Source organism: Ostrea edulis, chromosome 7 (assembly GCF_947568905.1).
Source record: "Ostrea edulis chromosome 7, xbOstEdul1.1, whole genome shotgun sequence".
Lineage (NCBI taxonomy): Eukaryota > Metazoa > Mollusca > Bivalvia > Ostreida > Ostreidae > Ostrea > Ostrea edulis.
This window is the reverse complement of record NC_079170.1, coordinates 70,689,568-70,713,909: the sequence shown is the minus strand read 5'-3', so window position 1 is coordinate 70,713,909 and position 24,342 is coordinate 70,689,568. Positions and strand designations below refer to the sequence as shown.

At 32.9% G+C, this 24,342-nt stretch overlaps 1 protein-coding gene across 4 annotated transcripts in view; it reads left to right on the top strand.

The window, feature by feature from the left end:
• Window positions 1–886: 886 nt before the first annotated feature.
• LOC125671023 (uncharacterized) overlaps window positions 887–24,342 on the top strand; it is a 35,566-nt gene continuing 12,110 nt past the window's right edge. For 2 of the 4 annotated variants that reach the window (XM_048906506.2, XM_048906509.2), the window contains exons 1-8: window positions 973–1,019; window positions 1,210–1,276; window positions 4,277–4,483; window positions 18,822–18,881; window positions 18,978–19,148; window positions 19,246–19,302; window positions 19,416–19,589; window positions 23,514–23,552. In XM_048906506.2, the coding sequence (XP_048762463.1) occupies window positions 1,223–1,276; window positions 4,277–4,483; window positions 18,822–18,881; window positions 18,978–19,148; window positions 19,246–19,302; window positions 19,416–19,589; window positions 23,514–23,552 (762 nt within the window). In that variant the 5' untranslated portion in view covers window positions 973–1,019; window positions 1,210–1,222. The other 2 variants (XM_048906508.2, XM_048906507.2) reach the window with 2 other exon arrangements.

The following is a 24,342-nucleotide window of genomic DNA, read 5'->3' as shown; positions in this document are numbered from 1 at the left end:
TTAGCTATGATATTGATTTATTTTGTTTTGGTAAATTTTTAACACTGTAAGTGTTCAAAGGAATGGGGCGGGGGGTGACCATATGCCAATAGTAATACAAAGATTGCATTAAAGCATGTGAGAATAGTGTTCTAGTTAATTTGTAACTTGTTAATTTACTAAGTTCCATATTTAAAAGTTTTTTGAAATGCAGCATTTTATGATAAGGAATTAATCGCCACAGTAGTATAGAGACAATTCCATTCCAAATGTGCTGATACTATCGTAAGATCTATTTGTAGATCAGTGCAATTTCTATTTTATGAATCAATCCGGATAATGTTTTGCTTAATGTCTGTATTGAACTAAAGAGAAAAGAGAGTTCTTATTAACCACTTTACTTTACTTTATGCTTAGCTGTAAAACAATACAATGGTATGCAAACGTTACAAAATCAATTGTTAACTTCACAATATTGTAATTGAAGGCGAAAAAATACTATGGACATTTACCTCAGTCGTATTTGCAATCCACATAGTAACTAACATATACTATATAAGTATCATATTATCATATAAAAGGATATGAAAGATCGAATCCTCACGACCACTTTGATGTTGTCCGCCATGTTCATGTAATGCACATATCTCAGTCTGATCCTCTGGAAATTTGCCAAATTTACTCTCTTCGCGTTGTCATATAATTAATGAATTTTGTACGTTTATCGCATGTCATTGCCATTAAACGCCTACCTTTTAAAGTTCCATAAGCAGGTAAACTAAGTTTTATAGATATCGTCTTCCAATAGGTGCTTGTTTTCGTGGACTTCATTACAAGTAAGCAAGGATCCTCTGGAAATTTGCCAAATTTACTCTCTTCGCGTTGTCATATAATTAATGAATTTTGTACGTTTATCGCATGGAGTTAATATCATGTCATTGCCATTAAACGCCTACCTTTTAAAGTTCCATAAGCAGGTAAACTAAGCTTTATAGATATCGTCTTCCAATAGGTGCTTGTTTTCGTGGACTTCATTACAAGTAAGCAAGGGTACGGCGTAGAGTGCAATCATATAAACAATGCTATCATAGAATAATGAAAATAACATCTTTCTAAATAGATGTACGAGTTAAAATTTGTTCTCTGTCATCTTGATCGTTTTCAAATTCAATTTTTCAATGAACACGGTGTCTTTGTTGTCGTTTGTAACATTTATATAACTTCTTATAGTCCATGAAATCCGATGAACATGGGCTGGGGAATAAGTAAACTGGACAACCCCCAAACAGCTGAAAAGGTAATGTATACATGTATCTATAAAATATTTAAATCCCACATACTTCTTTTTATAAATCTTTTTTTTTTCACTTTATATGATTATAAGATAGTTATTACATATTATGCCTTTTTATTTCTAAACTTGTGAGGTTTGGTCAAGAAATTAAATACTCTTAAACAATATTATTATTCAATTTTGTTTCAATTCTCTAGTGTTGGTAAATTAAGAGTTTCTGTTAAAAATCTTACAGGTGATTGAAATTTTGACTTAAGTCTTAATTTGTTACATGATCTCGGAAAATTTGACAAGTGTAGAGTACCTGACTGTGTTGTCAAACTAACTTAAACCCCAGCATTAGAGGCCCTAATAAAACGACAATCTCTAGGGTCTTTGTAATATACAATATCTAAGTGAAATATATTTCGTGTCGCATGTTGAGCTTCATACTGCATATACAATGTAAAATAGTTTTGTTTTGTGATTTTTATCATATTTACGCATTTTATCGAACTTTATTTAGTCTGCATGCTGAACAAAAATTGTTATTGTATAAGGAAGTCAGTGTCAAATGTATAACAACTTCGATTGACAATATCTTAAAATTGTTTTGGAATTGTTATGCATGCCAAGATCGAATAATATATGTGGTGGGTTCCTTGGACTGGGATGTATACAATTATACGTTCGACCGCTGTCTTTAAGGACAATAGCGACTATTTATGTAGTTGTGCATTGAAAGTCTTGGTAAAACCCATAATCATGAAAATCATAGTTGCTTTGCCATTTTACCAGACGATTGAAAGATTGCATAGCTTGGCTTGTTACCAAAATACATGTATAAAGGGCTTACATACTACATGACCGTAATAGGCGTTCTGCCAAGTACATCCTATACCTAGCGATGTATTATTTGGATCCTTTCTTAAACAAATCCCTGTGGATCACTGTTCTTATACACATCTCCGTAAAACTAAAACAGCAAAGTATTTCCAAACAAATTTCCAATGTCTTATATTTTAAATAAATTGTTTTGTGAGAATACAAATTGGAATGCATACATAAAAAAGGTGAAATTAAAAAACAGTATTCATTCTCCTAAATTATATAGGTAGCATAAATTGAGAACGTGGCAAATACACGGAAACACCAAAGATGGGACCAAATGCCTAGGAAGAATGAACGGTCACTCCTGCTATGATCTATCTGTCATCAGCAGTTAATTGGATTATGTCCCGAGTCAAATCAGTCAGCCTCCCCTCCCAAACACCTGACCCCAGCTCTGGTATATCCAAGGGCCCGTGTTTGTCATTATCTTGAATTTGTATTCTTTGAGGGATTTGACATTGATCAATGTTTATTATATTCACTTGGTCATGTAAAGAACTGTCTACGAATTTGCATCAAACACGTTAGTCAGTGTTCTACCAATTGCTAGGTGATCATTAAAAAAAAATCATTATAACAATTATAGAATTTTCTATCTGTACGTGTATGTGTGTTACAGAATGTTATGATGAAAAGTCTGTGATCATAAAATCGACATGTTAATTTCCCTTGAATGTCTATGTTCATTGAAACACCCAAAATACAAAACAGATGTGTAATAATGTAATGTATTTTATCTCGAGTTCATTGGAACATATTGATTTAACATCTGAATAAAAATTGATAAAAAGGTGACGATAAACGAAGTGATCAATCTCATAACTCATATATATGAAATACACTATTACGAGGTGGGTACAGATGACCCCCCTGCTATGCCAAAAGGTTGGATCAGGTACCTAGGAGGAGTAAGCATCCCCTGTCGACCGGTCACATCCGCCATGAGCCCTGTATCTTCATCAGGTAAACGGATTATTTCGTAATCAAAATCAGTCTTTAAAAACTGCCTATCAATCGGTATGAAACATCAGATAGCACTTACCCCCCCCCCCCCCCCTCATTAAAAAAAACATATTGTATTGGCAGACTATGTAGTTATTATGACCGAAATACTGACTTTCAGCAAGATTGTTGAAACCCTGTACCATCAACTTGTTTGTCGGTAGCATGTCTCGATTTAAAACTGACTATACCCAGAACAAGCTCTCGCATTGCGTATCGAATCAGTTGAGAGATACAATACCATCTGCAGGTGATAATGGGATATAGCTACACATACATGGGAAGTAACTATCAAGAAATTTAAGTCATCCCATAAGTTACGATATTGTGAATAGATAAAACATAAATATCGACTTTAAGCCACAGTAATGGATTCTTTCATTTATTGTTAGAAGTTTTAGAATTTGAAAATTTCTAAAGTTCAAGCCATATATCCGAGAATCCACATTTCATTTACACCACTGTTCGCTAATAATGCACAATACCTTTGACATTTCTTGTTACCAGGATTAATATATCATGATGAGTAAATATTTGGGCTTGGTAGAACAATTACTGTATCCTATCTTTGTACCAATCTTTATAATATTCGTAAAGATATGCAGAGGCTGATCGTTGAAATAGCAGTGCTCCTCCTCTATCCTCGTGTGATATGGAAATATAATGTGCATGCAGACACTGCTGCAACGGTAGCTGACATAAGTCTACGCCCAGCACCTCTCTCTCGAAATTAGTATGCAAATTATTGTTTGATTTCTGATTGTGGAATTTATATTACATGTATATAGAGAAGAAATACAGTTATATCAAAATTGCATTGTTTAGAGGACTTAAGAAATTTTAATTAAGGGAAAATAGCAGTTGTGGACAGGTCAATGCTGTCAAAACTCTGTTATACTGGGCTCCCTTAAGATTTAAAGAACGCCGGTAAGTATTGACTGTTATTGTTTTCAAAACACATCTGTATACAGTATCTGTAGATGTCACTCCACGTAAGATCTATTAATAAATGTTTGATTGACATGAGGCTTACTATTGATCAGGATAGAGGTGAAATTGGGTCTTTATGTATATCTAAAACACACGTTTTTCTATTTCTTATAAAGATAATCTGCAGGTAAATATTTGTAGATCAAAAAATTAATCAAAGATTTGGACACTGAATGCGATGAGGTACTACGCAACGACATGAGACCAGTGGAGGTGGCGCTGATGGTAATGCTTCATCGAAAACATACGGACACAATTGCCTATAATGCATCTGAAATCAGATGGACGTGGAGGAAAGGGTCATTGAAATCAGACTATAATGAAAGACTACAGAAACTGAAGATGGAGGTAGTTATTTGTATATCTAAGATATCGTAACTCTCTTCACTTTAAGTCACAGATCGTTCTTGAGGTCTCACTGAAATATATTGTTTATATAGAGTCACAGCTTTTGAAAAACAAATGTTAGCCAATATTATATACATGCTTATAGTTAAAATGTGGAGCATTGTCAATTGTGCTTTCATATGGTTCTTTCGGATTCCAATGAAAAATTATCAACAAAACAGTGAAACGCTCTGGAGGTATTAATCATATTTGTGTATATGCAAGTCTCTCCACAACTGGCTTGGCCAAATATAATGCAATCATGGTCTGTTTAGCAATGTTGAATGTCTTCCCTTGGTCTTTGTCCATGTATTAACGTATTCACGCACCTTTGTCGTGAAGCTAGTTGTTGATGGTATTTGCATGAAATACCTCGTCTCTGGATAAATAAATGACTGCGACAATATTTTTTCATCCATTTAATCCCTAGAAAGAATTTAATTTGTATTTTAAGATGTGATAAATTTATGACTTTAAAGTAAATCTAAACTTTCAGTAAATTATGCATAGAACTATAAAGTGTTTTCTTATAATTCAACATGAACAGAATATCAAGAAATAACATTAATTATTTTAATTCCCTCTTTTACATTCATCAAATTTAACTTTGAAAACAAAATAATGTTTTCAACTTTGTGTATAAATAATGAATGACACATACTTAAAGCAACAGAGAAGTGCATGTAGAAAGTGAGTGTGATTAATTCTACACAATGCGTAATGTAAAACTCTATTTAACTCATCTGTTATGGAACGTCATTTCACCACTATGGATTTAAAGGGCAATAAAATCATTTAATTTATTTAGCAAAGGAAAACTAAACTGACATTTTATTCAACTCATGTACCGATTATCTGATTTCTATTGTTACACACGGGGTACAGGTGCTTAATCTGTCAATCAGCTGATGCTTGCTGTGTAAGCACTTTGTCGCGGACCACGGGAAATGTGTATTAAATATGTGTGTTAAAAAAAACTGAAATGCCATGGCGTATGGTTTAATTCTTTTTTAAAACTGATGACAGATTTACTTGAAACAACAAAATATTTCTTTTATCGATATTTGATTTAATCTACAACTGCGTGACTGGTTGTTTCCATACTAATATTGTTAAAATGAATTTACTGTGGAGCTCAGACGTGTTATCATTAAAGCGGACACTGAATGCAGCCACTCTAACATTGAATGTGGCGGTGAACGATGTTTTCGGTTCGCTAACACAGTGCTACTACTATCATAGCCAATCGATTGATTTCCCGATTGTGGACACGTGTGTACATATATATGTATGTTTGAATTTAAAACGTCCACACAACTGCTATAGAATACATAGAAAACGCAATTTCAAAGACATCGACATTTATCTAGGCCCATTTCAGACCACGGGGTCCGTACTTTTGACATGTATTGTATTTCGATCGGTGATATTCTGTCTGCGTGTAGGAATGTTTGAATGGTGAAATATCGCGGTTGACAATAAATTGTATTTCTAGTGATATTTTCGGTCAATTTTACAGAAACTATGCATTTAAATGTGTAATAGGTTAACGCATATATTATATGCAAGGTGAAGAAGTAAAGAAGTGCTGAGGTCCATACTACTTTGAGCCGAGTGATTGCACAAAGGAGTCAATAAAATCAACTCCAAAAACTGCTAGATATGCAAATTGTTAACATTACCAGACAGTGTACAACTTCATTTCGGTAACATGTAAAATATAAGACAAACACTTCCAAGAACAGTCCCGGGTTTATCAAAAGTGCAATCAGTATCTTTGGAGCAAGTGTTTCGGGGTTTATTGGCAAAATTTGTTAAAGTATAGATCTAGAGTCTGTTGGAAATCCCGTGGGTACGAATTGTGCTACTTTGTTAGCTGACCTGTTTCTATATTCATATGAAGCAGAATTTATTAAAAAACTTCTACATGAGAAGAAAAAATATCTCGCTGTGGCCTTCAATTTCGAAATTTCGATATATCGATGACGTTTTGTCTATTAACAATAATAACTTCCATTCATATGTCGATTTGATATATCCCTGTGAGCCCGAAATAAAGGACACCACAGAGTCGTCCACTTCTGTTTCATACTTAGACATTTTATTGAAAGTAGGTATTAACGGCAAACTGACAACTCAACTGTATGAGAAACGGGATGATTTCAGCTTCTCCATCGTCAACTTCCCATATTTATATAGCAAAATTCCTTTATCACCTGCATATGGTGTTTATATATCTCAACTGATTCGATATGCAAGAGCTTGTTCTGCGTATAGTCAGTTTTTAAATCGAGGTAAGCTACTGACAAACAAGTTGATGGTACAAGTGTTTCAACAGTCTCGATTGAAATCAGCATTTCGCAAATTCTATGGTCGTTATAACGATATAGTTTGTCAATACAACCTATCATTGGGTCAAATGCTATCTGACGTGTTTCATACCGATTGTTAAGCCGTTCTTAGCACACTGATTTTGACTGCGGAAAACTCAGTTTACCTGATTACGATATAGGGTTCACGGCGGATGTGACCGGTCAACAGGGGATGCTTACTCCTCCTAGGCACCTGATCCCACCTCTGGTGTGTCCAGGGATCCGTGTTTTCCCAACTATCTATGTTGTATTGCTTATAGGAGTAATGAGATTGATCACTGTTCGTTATCTTCACCTTGCATGGACATAAAAGGGAGGCTAGAGACCTCAAATTTGTAGATCTAAGTAACACTTTACGCAACTGAAAGTGGGAAGAATGCTGATTAAGTTGATGCATAGTCTTAAGTTCTTACATATTACAAGTAAATGCATTAACATCCACATACCTACAAAACTTATCACTATTAGACATAAAGCCAACGTTTTCATGCCGAATACTATAAAACGTCCGATGAAAAGAAATAGGAATCACCCTGAAGCCAGTCAGAAGAAAAGGAAATATTGATATTTAAGAAATAAAGTCATTGATAAAAAAAGATTTTTCCGAAAACAATGCACTAAAAAGCATACAGAACAAATTAACAAAACTCAAATTATTTCAATATGTTCCGTTTGTAGAACAAATAAAAAATAAAACAACAAAAAACCCCAAAAAGAACAAACCTGGGTACGAGTTAGCTTTACTATTTGTCAACGTAATTAGGTTAACTCGTTCCACTTGAGATTAATTAAGTCTATTTTTATAACTTCGTACATTTTGGATCAGCTCTTTGGACGAATTCGTTCCACTTTTAACATTGATTGGCAAGCCTAAAGACCAAAAAACATGTAGTCTGTGTTGTAAATACGTTTGTAGATTAGTGCAGTTGTAGTGCTAAATGTATTTATATGTAATTTTTGTCATTATTCTCTGTTGATATTGGCTACATTATGTAATTTTTTTTCGTTTGCCCTGAAGAAGGGACGAGTCGTCCCGAAAATTTAACAATCTGCTTGTTCGTGTCGTTGGTCATGTTAGTACTTTATATATATATATATATGTCAGTAGAGTAGAACAGATTTTTTGTTTTCACAATATGTCTGTATGACCTGAACCTTTGACCTAGGAGCCATGCAGTTCACCATTCAGGTATATAATTTAATGGACATCATATTTATGCATTTAGTTTTTCTCAAATAATTTTCTGAGGGTAGAGAAGATTTTATAAGATCTGATACATTTTCATTTTATGGCCATATTGACCCAACCCCGTCCCAACACACGCACGCACCCACACACACCCACACACACACACACACACAACACACACACAACACACACACACACAGTGATAATGTAAAACAACTTAGTAAATCCAGAAAATCTTTGTATTATACCAAATCACAAAAAGAACAATATTGTGAAGCCCATGTCTACGTCCGTTTCGAAAGGTATTGGGATCTACATTTATGTTATGGGAAAACAGGTGCATGTTGTTAAAGGTAATTCTAGCCATGTGCACTTACAAATCCAGATAAAATATCTTAGACACACCTACATGTATAATAAGCACACACATGGCATTAACTCTCCCACGATGAATGCATGATTATAATTTGTCAAGAATACTCCGGTTCGCCAAATTAAATACCAATAATTATAACGTTTCTGGCATACATCCCATAATATTTGTGTTTAATATTAGTGAATACATTTGTTTCTAAAAAAAACTAAATTTTACACTGTTCGTACAAAATCGACTTCATATCATTAATTGAGTTTGATAAGTAAGGTAAGTCCTTTTTCAAGCACAAGTAGTAATAATATAAAGTGGTTTTGCAAACGATTTTCGATATAAAAACATCGTAGAGATCTGGGTTAGATTAGGTCCTCAGTATCCTTTGCTTGTCCTAAGAGGCGATTAAATGAGACCGCAGAAACCGAGATCCCGTGTCACAGCAGGTGTGACACGATAAAGATCCCTCTCCGTCCAAAGCCGTAAACGCCGAAGATAAGCCAAAGGTTTGGAGCCCTTCACTGACAATGGTGACGACTTCGAATGAATGAAAAATTTAGACAATATATCACCAACCAGCCAACCGATAAAAATCTCAGTAATCAATGTATTGTGATGCAAACCCAGTACTTTAACGACCCAAGCCATGTCATCGTGATTGATTGATTTTTGGAGTATCCAATTCTTTTGATATGTCTCTGATTTAGATAACGTTAGGTAGAATTAAGTGCCGAATCATCCTTAGGCTTGATTGATAAATCGGCCATTTTATTATTCATTGTTAATAAAAAGAATTTCGAGATGGGGATCAGGAAACTATTGACGATGTTTAATGAATAGCCATGCATGTCAAAATTGGGTGGTATATAAATGACGATGAATAGGTCAAAATTTAGTATAGCAGATACACGTTATTAACGATCCTATGATCTTATCTATAGTTAAATACTCTACCTGAGGCGGATCCTTGTATGATTGATTTCGGTAGGCAGAATAATGGGTGGACGGTTGGTTGTATATTGTGTACAGAGAATGTTTATACCCAGTACAACCCTAGCTAGTCCACTTGACACATTATCGATTTGTATTTAAGCGCAAAGGCTTTTGTGAAGGGGCTTTAACGACTGATAGTTAAAGCTATAAATCATAAGAGTCGTAAGATATAACATTACAATTGCATTTAAAGGGACTGGTTCAGGTTTTGTGAAAAAGAAAACGATTCCTTACAATCCATTATAAATATCACTAATTTAATTTTGACTGTCATATTTTGATTTTCTGGATGCAAGGATACAAAAATATAAGAGCAATTCACCTTGTGTTTTATGTAAACCAAGACCCGAGTCATATCAAACCAGTGGGATGTTAATTGTGTAATGTAAAGCATCTTAAGTTTCCACTGTTACAAAGTTAACTTTTAGATGGCACATTTTACCTATATAATACTTATGATAGATATAATAAACTAAGATCGATATCCATTTCTTTTGAACACTTCGTAAACAATAATATAACGCAATTTTTGTTTACAAAGGAAATGATAAACTCTCTAAAATGAGCCTCTGTGATAATATATAACATAATTTATTTTGTCAAATATTTTAAACACATTAAACAGTAGAATTTGATCATTAAAAGCTAAAAACAAAAGTTGGGGGAACATCGTGAATCAGACCATTTAATAATAGCTCTTTTGTTCAATTTTGTTGTAACAACAAAATGGTTTTATGCTTTATTTATACTATCATTTATTTGCAGCTGCAATTGCTAAAACCGTTACCGAAATACAGAAAAAGTATATCTATATGTATTGTGAGGAAATATGCATCTAGATCGGTGCTACTGAACAGAGTACGATAGAGTACGATCGAAACTTTAGAGTACGCCGGTAAAAAATCATAATTCAATGTAATTTAACCACTGTTCGTAAATGTTTTAACTTTAATTCAACCTAAAAAATGTATATCTGGAATATATTTTATTTACATTATTTAATATTAGCGCATTACATCTGAATTTATCTTACTTTTAAATACATGTACTAAGTCTTTGTATTGCCAACTGAACAGTGGATTTCTTGAAAATAAAGCATTGGTATATGGATTTAAATAAAAATGAAATAATAACTATGGATTAGAAAGTTCAATTTTAAACTTATGCAAACTTGCTCCAACATTTTCTCATTCTGTTATCTGCATTTCATTTTGTATTTATAAATAGAAAAACTTACAAAGGATATAAAATTATTCAGAAAGATTGTTTTGTTGTTGTGCTGATTTCATTATAATATCCCAGTACAATAGTTTTCCAAGTAATATAAAACCTCAAGAAGGAGCTAATTTTCTCCCAAATATGTCTTCATCTACATTGCAAGCTGCACATGATGAAGATACACCTTTGTTCCATTTACTTACATGTACATTATTATTCAAAGTAAATTCTTACATTCAATATTTGCAAGAATAAAAGCGACTTTTATAAGAATGTAGGAATGATACTTTTAACAGCAAAAATCAGTGTTCAAAATTAAAAATCATATTGCTTTATTAACTATTTTTTTCATGGAAAAATTATAACCATTTCATCTATTTATTATCAGAAAATCTTTCTGAGTTTGAGTATGACGTTTTAATTGTGGCGACGATGTGGTGCAGATTTATTTTCTATATCACCTCATTATTTATTCAATGTGAAGAATTGTATGTATCTTTATGTGCAATGCATTAGAACGAAGGTTTGTGAACTTTCCCTGGGGGTTGCCATCTCAATGCAAAAGATGCACAACCTGAGACAGATCATCCCAGTAAAGTAGCAGAAGATGGTTCAGTATATGTACAACCAAAGACATACCACTTTGTATGGTAGTGCCAGGCTCCATATGATAGCGAAAGGCCCAACTTTCCAATAAGACCCCGTGTTATTCAGCTTGGCGTAAGGATCGTTTCTTTGGTTCATTGGTGGTAGATGACTCTTGTAGCAAAGCATGAGATGTGTAGACAGACAGATCGCATTTCTAAGATTATTTAGGTATAATTATATAGTATATTTCATATTTAAGGGTTGTGTAGAGTTTTTTCTCCTATCTAGATCCACTCATATTGAATGGTGAATCTTAACACGGATACCTAATTTTTTCAAGCATTTTTGAAAGGTTTTTTTTTTTTTTACTTTCTTTTCCGGATTTACCAAATCAAATTACTAAAAACTTTAAAAGATAACAAAGAGACAAAACATAAAATAGATATTTAAAAAGTCCCCCCCCCAAAAAAAAACCAAGAGGAAAACAAAACAAGAAAATCAAAGATCGTGAATTCCAAGTAATTAGATGGAATATAAATAGATTTCGTGTTTTCCCCGTTTAAAAACCATGTTACATTATTGAATTTCACGATATCTTTTTTTTTATTATTAAATAGGAGTTATGCACAGGTTTTACTGAATACATACATGCTGCATGTATAATAGATATTTGTTTAATACATGCTATCTATTTGTGGTGATACTGCTAATACATGTACATGAACACGTTTAAAAGTTTGAATTATCAAAAGCACATTCAGCTGTATCAACCGCCGAAAAAAAAATGAAATTATAAATCAGTACAAATATTTTTGTAATTCAAGACGTTATTTCTATCTTAATGAAGTTAGCTCCTGAGCGCTTGAACACAACTGCGCAGGATGCTACAACTAAGTATTTACTTGCTCAATACTGATCCCATTGGTGCAAACATATTACACATCTATTATGGAACCCTATCCAGTTGGGGAAAAAAATGTGTCAATTCAAATTTTGAAATGATTTTGCAGGGACTATATTTTGTGGCGGATGGATTGATTAATCAAAGATATATCAATCTGCGTGATATTACAGTTTCTGTTTCATCTAAAATATTTTCCATTTTTATACTTTTTTGCGTGTATTTCAGTTTTATAATTTATGAAACAAGTAGTTGAAACTTGGAACTATGTCAAATGTTACAATTTATTAATTTAGTTTGTATATTTTTCCAAACAGAACACATATTCTTAAAAGGAGTCTAAATTGATTCACTCGAAATTTTGTATAGAAATTCAGTATTTTCGCCAATAATTCAAAATTTTATTTTATTTTTTATTATTGTTGGTTTTTGTACACATAATAAAGTACATGAATACAACAAGTCATATGTAACTATCATTATGTGCATGGAGAGAGATAGTGAGAAAGAGAGAAAAAGAGAGAGGCATATTTTAAGTAAATATTAAGTTTCATCTGTTCCATTGAGTATCATTTTTTTTCACCATTCTTATATGCTATATATTTGTGTGTTTCATACAATAATTTCATTTGTGATATTGCAGCGGGCAAGTTTAATGGTTTCTTGGTGCATCTTGCAGTATAGATATAATACTTCAGAAATAAATGATAGTGTTTTGTAGATCACTATTATTTTCAATACTAGCTAAAATAAAGGATTTCTTTGTAATTGTAATCTGTCGCTCAGTCTTGTCTTCTAAAAATTGTTTGAATTCTACAAGAAATAATTGTAAACAATTACACTCTCATAGAATATGCTCTATTCTTTCCTCTTCAGAGTGACAAAAGTTGCAATATCTAAAATCTATTCTTTTTATTTTGAACAATAATGAATTTGTTGCTAAAATTTTGTTTATAATTCTGTACTGAAACCAGTCTTTTGTCACTCTGAAGGGTATTTTGTGGATTATTTTCCATTCCCTGGCGTCTACATCTAAAAGCTCACTCCATTTCTTTTTGCCAGCTGAGACCGAGTTATTTTGATTAAGAATTTCATAGAAAAATTTGATTTGTAACATTTCAAAATTGTGTAAGTATTTGTCATAATTAATGGACTTGTGAGCTTCATGATGTTTTTTCTAAGGTCTGAGTTTTTTATCCATGCTCTTACTGCATGGATAATGCTCTTGTATTCTAAAAAAAATCATCCTAATGTTTGTATAAATATCACAAAAATGTTTAAAACTAAAAAGTGAACCATCCATTAATAATATCATTAATCAGTCTGATGTTGCTGTCAAACATTTTTTTTATTAAAAAAGGGTTTTCCACCAATATGAATCTGTGGGTTATAAAATAGAGGTGAATCAGCAGCAACAGTGGACTCATCAATAAGACTATGTAATGTAATGTACGACTTGAATACATCAATCGAAAATTTATTTTTCAGTGTTTTTAAAAGAGTGGTGATGTATTCAACCCCACAGTTAATGAATTTGTTCAACTCAAAATTGGGAATAAACAGTCCCATACCTCTGCTGGAAAAAATAAGATATCTTACCCAAAATAATTTCATAGAAGCTATAAAAGACATTAGATTTACCATTTTCAATCCTCCATCTTCATATTTTTTAACTATTACTTCTTTTTTTACTCTCTGGGTTGAATTATTCCATATGAAAGAAAAAAATATTTTTTTCTAAATTTTTACAATATAACTCAGAGGGATTTGGGATTGACATCAAGATATGGTTTAATAAGGGGAAATCCAATGTCTTAATAACTGTGATTTTTCCAATGGGAGTCAAAAATCTTTTCTCCCAATGTTTAATGTAAAAATGTAATACGGTACCAATTTTGATGCACCAGATGCACATTTCGACAAATAATGTCTCTTCAGTGATGCTCAACCGAAATGCTTGAAATCCGAAATAACTATGAAGTTTTAGAGCTAAATATAGCCAAAAACAGCGTGCCAAAAAAAGTGGAGCCAAATTCGTCCAAGGATAAGAGCTATGCACGAGGGAGATAATCCTTAATTTTGAAATGAATTTCTAAATTTTATAACAGCAATTCAATATACATCCGTATTTTCAAGCTAGTAACGAAGTACTAAGCTACTGGGTTGTAGAGACCCTCGGGGACTAACAGTCTACCAGCAGAGGCCTCGATCCAGGGGTCATAATGTAAAACTTATACGGTACCAATTTTGATGCACCAGATGCGCATTTCGACAAATAATGTCTCTTCAGTGATGATTGATTTGTGTTGCTTATGTTGTGTTGACACCAACACACAAATCAAGTTTAATTGAATAAATTTTAAGTGCAAAAAAGGTTATGTTCAGAAAGCTGAAGTTCAATAACAAACGTTGCGACCCCAGGTTTTCTAATTAATTTTCTAATTCTCCTTCAGTGTAGAAATAAAAAAAATACACTTCCTAGAAATTGACATTACTCCAAATCTCAGGTGCGAACCTCTTTAACACGGAAATTATATGTAAAGATGTTAACCGTGAACATACGCTTCATTCAAACCCTATATTGTATTCTAAAGTACTAGATATATGTCACAAGTGCTCACAAAAAATAAAGACATCCACATCTCCTTTTCTTGGGCTCTTAATCTAATTTGTTTTAAGCAAAATCTAATAAATTACCTAGATTATGTATGTTTATGTTTACAAAGCGCGTGCTTTGAAAACACATATAATGTATACGCGTAAATCTTCCTTTTTTTGGTTAAGTACAATGTGTATAACAAAGATCTGCATTTGATGTGTAGAATTTTATCAACGAAAGTAAAACCACACAAGCGCATTCCGCTTTACGTATAATGTAAACAATTACAATATATACTTATCTAAGGAATGAAAGTGATTTTTATTTCTTGTAAACGATATAAAGTAAGTTGGGGCAGTTTACGCATTATAATCGGTTCATAAAGTTGCGTCAACTGTCTCAATTTACTTTATATCGTATAAAGCAGATAAAAATCACTTTCATTACTTATAATGCGATTTAGTAAACAACGTTTAATATTATTTGATGAAATTCGAAACAGAATAGGATGCGGACCAATGTTTCCGTGTCAACTAAATGAAAACTGATCAACCAAACGTATTGTGATGGCATTCCATTGACGTCATATAGACGGGAAAGGGGTAACTTTGTTTATACGATTTAAAGAGTGTTGATAAAGTCAAATGAACCAATCAAATTGGGTAGAATAAATAAAATAAAATTATTTGTTTAGAAAAATAGATTTCGAAACGTCAACTTATTTCTGATAATGATAATTACACGCGGTGATTCATAGTCAAACTCAATGTGTAAAGAACAGACTCACAATTGACATGCATTACTTCAAACATCACTTGACCCAATGGTAGGTTGTATTTACAAACTAGATTATTATAACGACCATATAATTTGAAAAATGCTTACTTTGAACAAGACTGTTCAAACCTGTCACATCAAATTGGTTGTCAGTAGCCTCGATTCAAAACTGATCATACGCAGATAAAGCTCTTGCGTTTTGAATCAGTCGAGAGATATAAACACAGTATACAAGTGGTAATAGAATATTGCTACGTGGAAATGGGAAGTTGACGACGAAGAAGTTGAAATCACCCCGTTTGTCATAAAATTGATTTTTTTAGTGCGCCGTAAACATCTATGTGCAACAAAATATCTTAAGTACGAAGAAGATGGGGAAGACTCTGTGGTGTCGTTTATTTCGATTTCATTGGAATATATCGAATCGACATATGAATGAAACTTATCATTGGTAACAGTTAAAACTTCGTCGATATATCTAAACGTCTTAGATGTCGAGTTGAAGCAATCTTTTTTTTTCTTGTCATGTAAAAGCTTTGGAATGCATTATCAAAGCTTGTTTTATCAAGCTTGGGTGTATGAATGAAGTAAATTATTCTTATTCATATGCCAGCATTATTACAGAATTTCAGTCTATTATAAACCACTCTGACCTAGACATTTAACTCAATTACATCGACTTTGTTAAGATGTTTTCCTCTCTGCAAGATATATGTTGTTCATTAATTTGGATGTATTATTTGAAGTAGGAATTACTGAAAATCATAACCAGCATTTCAACAAAACTTGAATGTATTAAAAAAAACTTACCTTGACTTTTGATCTTTAAATAAATCAGTTTTGTCTACATATGAAGTATTATAACACAATTAAGTTTGGCTAAGATTGATTTCATTGTGTAATGTCCACTAGAGATAGATCGAATCCACACATGACTGAAACATATCGTTCGTAACAGATAATACGTCGTCGATATATCTAAACATCTTAGATTGCGAGTTGAGGAAATCAATTTATTTCTTGTTCCGTAGAAGCTTTGGAATGCATTGTCAAAGGATGTTTGGTAAAGATTGGATGTACCAATGAAGTAAAATATTCTCATCCATAAGCCAGCACTACTACATAATTTCAGTCTATCATTAACTACTCTGACCTAGAGCTTTAACTCAATTACATCGCCTTTTTCCTGTCTGCAAGGTATATGCTGTACATAAATTTGCATGTATTATTTGAAGTAGTAATTATTGATAATCCTAACTGGTATTTCAACAAAATTTGAATGTATTTAGAATAACTGTGACCTTGATATTTGCTCTTTAAATAAATCGGATTTGTCTACATCTGAAGTATCATAACCCAATCAAGTTTCACAAAGGTCGATTTCACTGTATAATGTCCACTAGAGATACAAAATCACTAGTGTACAAGTAAATGAAATTAAAAAAAAAAACATGCAGTGGATTCAGTTTTTAACAATATTTGAATGATCGTGCAATAATAACATTTATTAATCAGGTGTTGTATTCCATAGATGTATTCACGTACAATCTTTGTTTCAATGGGTATAAAATACGATGGAAAATCTGGTTTGAAAAGTGATTATTTACATGCATGAATATGTGATATTTTTCCTAAACTAACAAATTTGTCAATTAATGGATATATACATGAAAGTGAACACGGTCAAACTGGAACCTTTAACGCATGCACACTTCAAACTGTTTAAGGAAGGTGGTCTCTTTCAAATATACCCAGGAAATGATTATCTAAAATCATTACTGCACTTATGTTTGAAAATGACGTTAGAATAGTGAAAAAGTAAATTATTTTTTATGCTGAAACCAACATCCCCCCAAAAAAATTAGCTCGTGGTTACCATGGCAACGCATGTTATACAGTATAAAAAGAAGGGCCACAAGATAACTTATTGACTGGACAACGGACTTGCATGCATAAAACTGAAACATGGACTGCATGAGTCTTAGTAGAACCTATACTCGCATGCCAATGTTCAGAGATATACTGTTACAGTGGATTATCTTTAGATATTGGTTCCATTTTCCTTTGATAAACACATGGCTTTCAAATGCATCTTTTAAAAGTGGTTAAAAGCGTCTTCCTAACTCACCTCCATCACGAAAGAACAAGGTGTTGTAACTAAAATTTAATCAGCAGTTTGAATTTCCCCGATCACACATCACTAGATCCTTTCAATGGACTTTTTCCATCCAATATAATGGGGGAGGGTTTAAATGATAAAACTGACACCGTAACTTGTTGGGAGGGAGAGGGCTACAACTCCTTAGGATCTGCGTAATGGTGAAAATGCGGGAGTTATTCACTCCCACAACATTTTCGATCATTCTAAACATTTACTGACTTTCATTATGTAGATAAAATGATATTTTATGTTTCTTAGTCAATATAGAATTTTACAACCTGCAACTTAAAATTTGTGAGGCTCTATTCTACCGTTTTCAACAATATCGATACATTCCAATTTTTCGATTCATATTTGTTGGCCATGTTTGATGTTCTGAAGTTTCAACTTCCGATGTCAAGTTATTTGTATATGCCATATAAGGTAGTATTTACATCAATGGACAAGTACGGAGGAGAAAGCTATTTCGTGGGTATTAAAATGGTTTAGATTTAATATCAAGTTTAAAAACGAACAGCAGAGTGTAAATTCTTTCTGCAACCTTATGGTTTTCCTTTCTTTGTTGGAGTGGCTCGAGTAACTACATTTTTGCACAGATTGTCAATGTTTATGTTTTTTCAGTAGATTCACCTACGAGATCTCGCGATAACAAACATAACGGAGCAGACGAAGACTTTTTCATGCTGTACATGTTTAATGAAAAAACACCTTTATTAGACATGCCCAAGCACAAAGTTGGTACTCCTTTTGGTGTAAACAACATTTGGGATTAATACACGGAACTTATTATCGGTTATTCATAAAATTATTTTGCACCATTACGGAGATCCTATGGAATTGTAGCCCTATCCCGAAAACGTCAGAATAAAAGAAATCGGATAGGGCTACATTATTGCAGCTAGATTCGCCATTGTATAACAGTGGGCATTGATCTGGTAACATGTATTGGTCTAAGGCAAATGACATCATTGTTGCCGTTAAATTATTGAATGTTAGAACATGCACATATAAATGTCTACTAATGTAAAACAAATTATGTCTTTTGCTTTGGTTGCTTTCATTATAAGGGAATCTAAATCCTGATACAAATCTTCAAAATAAACGACTGATATATATGTTCATTATATCATACAGGGAAAACTAGCTGAAAAGGGGTCTTTGGATTCTGAAAATTATATCAACAAAGTTAAACAGGTAAGATTCTTTTTAAGATTTGCTTCTACGTCATATTCTGAAACGTTCTATAGCAAACGGTCATTATGCATGTATGTATATTAATTTTGCTTGTAGGAATTAATCAAAGTCGATTCAAACGTCTTCCCAGATGATAACAATGAATCGGAGAATGAATCCAGCAATAATGAAAGCGAAGAAAAGCTGACGAGATATTTCAATGAACAGAACATAAAGCTGGCTAAACTAAACAAAGCAAGAATTCAAGAGATCATAGCCGAATATGAGGTATTAGAATGTACATATTCTGAATATGCATTGTATTGACCAAACTCTATGTAAACTTGTAAGTCAGTTTAAAAGATTGCGTCGTTTTCTTGATTAGCATGATAATTCATCAGATGCTGTTGCTGATATTACAATCAGAGACAATCTTCTGAAGGTAGGATATAATTATGTCATATTAGAGTTATCGGACTTGCCTGATTTAATTTTTCGCAAGTACCAACAAATAACATTAAAGTTTTTCCTAAGATTTGACTTTGACTATTTCAGAAACTAGATGAGTTGAATACTCGTTACAAGGAAGATATGTTGAGGCATTTGAAAACTCAAACAGAGAGAATGACAGACATTTTGAACAAATATCACGAAGATCAATTGGAAATGGTGAAGAAGATGGACGAAGAACGAGTGAATGAGAATGAAAAACGGACATGTCCTTTATCTGTAACGCTTTACAACATATCAAAGATCATCAACACAAATTAGCATCATATGTAACACGTTACAGCATTTCTAACATCCTCAATGCAAAGTAGCATCATCTGTAACACTTTAACATTTCTAACATAATCTATAACCCTTTACAATATTTCTAACATCATCTGTAACACTTTACAACATTTCTAACATCCTCTATAATGATAATAATAATAAATTCTTTTATTTAGACAGGATACCACAATTAGTACAAATGAATAGTTTACATTGTGGTCCTGTATAAAACATATTCACAGACAGATAAATGAGAGAATAGAAAAATAGATAACATAATATAAAATATATACATAAAATATACACACAATATCACTGGGGAAAAAATAAACATATACATCATATCTATATATCACTTAGTTTAGTAATAATGCTGCAAATATGCTGATTTAAAAGATGTTAGAGAACCACAGCTTCTGACAGACTCGGGCAACTGATTCCATGAAATTGTGGAAGATACATGTACCTTAGAAGACCGTTTATAATATTCAGTTCGAACTTTTGGTAAATATATAATGCCACTATCGCTACTTCTTGTTCTTCTGGAACTAACTTAGCTGACAAAACTAAAAACGTTCATATATTCTGGTGTCATGTTATTAAGAACCTTAAACGCAAGCACTAGTTTTCTATATACAAAATAATCATGAACAGGTATCCATTTAAGAACACTAAAAATAGCAGCTGTAGAAGTCTGAGTTACTTTCACCTTCAATATGATTCTGGCTGCCCTTTTCTGTAATTTAAAAAGTCTGTCAATAAAAACCCTGTTTTTGTCAGAGCACCAAACTGTGCAACAATAATTAAAATGAGGAAATATAACAGTGTTATAAATGTTCAGTGATGCTGCATTTGACATAAAAGTTTGCAGACGACGTTAAATGCCTATTTTCTGTGAAAGGTTCTTGCATAAAGAATCAATGTGTACAGACCAGGTTAGACATTCATCTATTTGTACACCAATAAGTTCGGCCGTTTTAACAGTATCTAAAACAATATCTCCTACTTTGATACACATTTTTGTACACTTTGAGAGGTGTTTTTGCAGTGCCAATCAACATACATTGTATTTTCTCTAAATTCATCGTACGTTTATTACTTTCCATCCATTTCATAGAGTTTAAAAGATCATCATGTAACCTTTGCTCAATAATATCAATAGATTGATGTGAAACATCCTGACATGTATCATCTGCATATATAGAGACATTTGAGTGTTTTAGGCATTTAGAATAATCGTTAACAAATAAAACGAAGAACAATGGACCCAATATGGACCTCTGAGGCACACCTATTGTAACATCTTTTTCATTTGATAAAACACCTTTCCATGTAACACATTGTGACCTTCCGCTAAGATAAGACTGAAACTATTTAAAAGAATTTTGACAAATACCAAATGATAAAGTCTTGTGTAACAATACCTGGTGATTTACAGTGTCAAAGCTTTACTAAGATCAATAAAAAGAACACCTGTTAATTTGCCACTATCTTTATTGCTTAACCATTTATCAATAATGTTATGAAGTGCTGTATCGCAAGAATGCTATGGTTTAAAACCGGATTGATGTTCCGTTAAAAGATTGTTTTTATCCAAATACTCGTAAAATGTGTTAAAAACATGTCTTTCTATAATTTTGCTCACGATTGCTAAAACTGACACGGGTCGATAATTGTTCACCATAAAATTGTCACCAGATCTAAAAAGAAGGGTAACTCTAGCTTTTTTTCCAGTCGGATGCAACAACACCACTTTTTATAGACATGTTTAACAGATATGTTAAAATTTCACCAATCACACCTGAGAAAATTTTCAATAGCTTGACAGAAATAGCATCTAAACCCGTAGCCTTCGAATTTGACATAGCATTTATTTCATTTCAGACAAAATTAATAGAAATATTTGGAATGCTAAAAGACCCCTAGGCATTAATTGTTCAATTTCAGGCAATGAACTGCCAAATTTCTCTGCATATTTGTGTTCACTGCCGCAAAAGAAGTCGTTAAAAGTATTGGCCATCTCTTTTGTGTCTGTAACGGGTTGTCCGTCCATTTCTAAATATGTTGGCGTAGCGCTTGCCGATTTCGTTGGTAAGAATTTTTTTTAATTTTTTCTACATGGCCTTTGGTTTTGTATTGACTTGATTTATTGCACTTTCCACAAATTCGCATTTAGCATCGTTAATTTTGTTCACAACCCTGTTTCTTGCGGTCTTATATAATTTCCAGTCGGATTCGTCACGTGACTTTATTGCTCGGTGGTGTAATATATCCCTCTGTCGCATTTATGAAAGAATATCATCGTGTATCCACTTCTCAGAGTCACTGCGGATACGTCGTTCTTTTATGGGCATATGCTTGTCGACAACTGTCATGAACATAGAATGGAAAGACGACCACATGCTATCGATGTCGGGTAATGATTTCAGCGAGTTCCAATCAACAGCATTAAGATCGTTAATAAAATTTCTTTTAATTAGTTTCTTTTGATCTCTATACTTTACATGAATATGGTCAAGTGGTGAAAGAGCTTTAAATTTCTTTCGTTTCGATTATACAAGGTGATGATCGCTCAGCCCGATTGGTATTGCTCCTCTGGAGCTATAGAATACGGGATGGATAACATATATATGATCTATCAACGTACTGTTATCGCACGTCACACGGGTAGGCTTGTTTATTATTTGAGTAACACCGCATATTTCCAACGCGGATTTAAAACTTGAAGACTTTAATTGATCTATATTGAAGTCGCCCATGATAATTTGTTCAGTAAAGGAAGTTGACAAATCCTCCATCCGCTCCTCGAAATCCTCTATCCATTGTGAGTTGGAATCGGGCGGTCTGTAAACAACTCCTACATTGATTTTTGGTGAATTAAGAAGTTTGATATTTACTTTTAAAAAAATCTAAATTTTCATATGTGCATATGTTCATTGCAGTCCATTTTCTTTAATCAGCATGAATACGCCTCATCCATGCCGATTACGACCCTTCCTTATAACAGTGTATTCTTTGATTTTAATTTCAGAATTGGAAATATGACAATCAAGTTTGCTCTCTGTGACAGCAAATGCATCAAATATTCCATCTTTTAGTAAAATCTTGATTTGGTCAAGCTTATTGAGTATGCCATATAAGTTAACATGAGCAAATTTGATACCTTTAGGTAAAGTTGTTAAAATTTCATTCACACTCTGATTCACGATGAAATTTCCAAAACAAATATTTATACATGAATCGCAGATCCACTCAAACTTTCCAGGCCCAAATTCTGTTTTTAAAATTTGTTCTTTATTACAGCAAATACATAGATAATTTCCAGTTGGACCGGGATTTAACTGTATATCTCTTGACAGCAATAAACATAGAAACGTCATGAGTACATTTGTACTCACTACGCTCTTGTTCCTCGTCGATCGATTGTTTTGATTGAAATTTCCAAAACTTCTGTTTAAAATTTCTTGTCCAAAGCCCAAAACTTTCGGTGTTAAAATTGGCCAACAGAATCCTGGAGAGTAATTAAAATCATCCTTTACTTCTTGTTTGATTAAAACATTTTGAAACTGCATTAAAATCCAAAAGAGTAAGGGGATTGTTAACACACCTCCGATCTCGACGGCCATCTTAATTTAAATGTCCTCTGTAACACTTTACAACATTTCTAAGATCCTAAATTCAAATAAGCATCATCTGTAACATTTTACAACATTTCCAACATTCTCAACAAACATTAATATAATCTCAACTGTTACATGTTTACTTATAATGCACATTGTCCCCATTGGATCCAATCTATAAACTGATAATTAGTTTTCTAAAGGAAACATAATGTTTGATAGCGTTAGGTCATATTTTTATTCTTTTTATTTGTAGTCTGAATTGCTGGATAAATTAAAAGCAGACGGTGATCCGGTAAGTTATTTTTTTTATAGCGTTACTATCTCATTTCTAAGTTGTGAGTGAATACCGGTATGTAATGTGTAACTGTAATTTCCAATATTTCATGTACAGTTCTAATTATTGAGCGAACGTGTTATATGTGCTTTTAATTCCTAAAACGTCAATCATAAGACGTTTAACATAAAATAATGAGTGTCCCTCCGCCAAACACCTGTCATTGCAAGAGACACTCACGACGTTATTTATATATATATATATATATATATATATATATATATATATATATATATGACCTTTAAAACGAACACCATGGTAAAACATCTACAAGCCTGGATGCCATACTTTGATTAAAGACTTGGCATGTCACTTGGTGATGTCTCTGCATGAGTGCATATTCTTTATTTAGAGTGTTAAACAACATACGAAACGAAAATTCGACGTCATGTTGAATTATTAGCATGACACCTGACGTGATAACTATGTGGTTCAAAGATGGCGACTAGTGACAGCATCCTTATATTTCTATTAAAAGTTTCTCCTTGCGATTACAAAGTCTTCCCCGGAATGCATAAAAATTTAAACAACATCCGTTGTTAATGAATGTAAAGAAAATGCCATAATTGAACTGTACAGTTTTCACGTCATGAGACTTTTATCATCATCATAGGAGTTTGTACACCACATAATGACGAGAAGAATTAATTTAGGTAACAAACTCAAATATTTTGTTTTTCTTCTTACATTTACCAAAAACTCTCCAGTCCATGAATTCAGTACTTTTACCAATTATTCTTGTACCGCT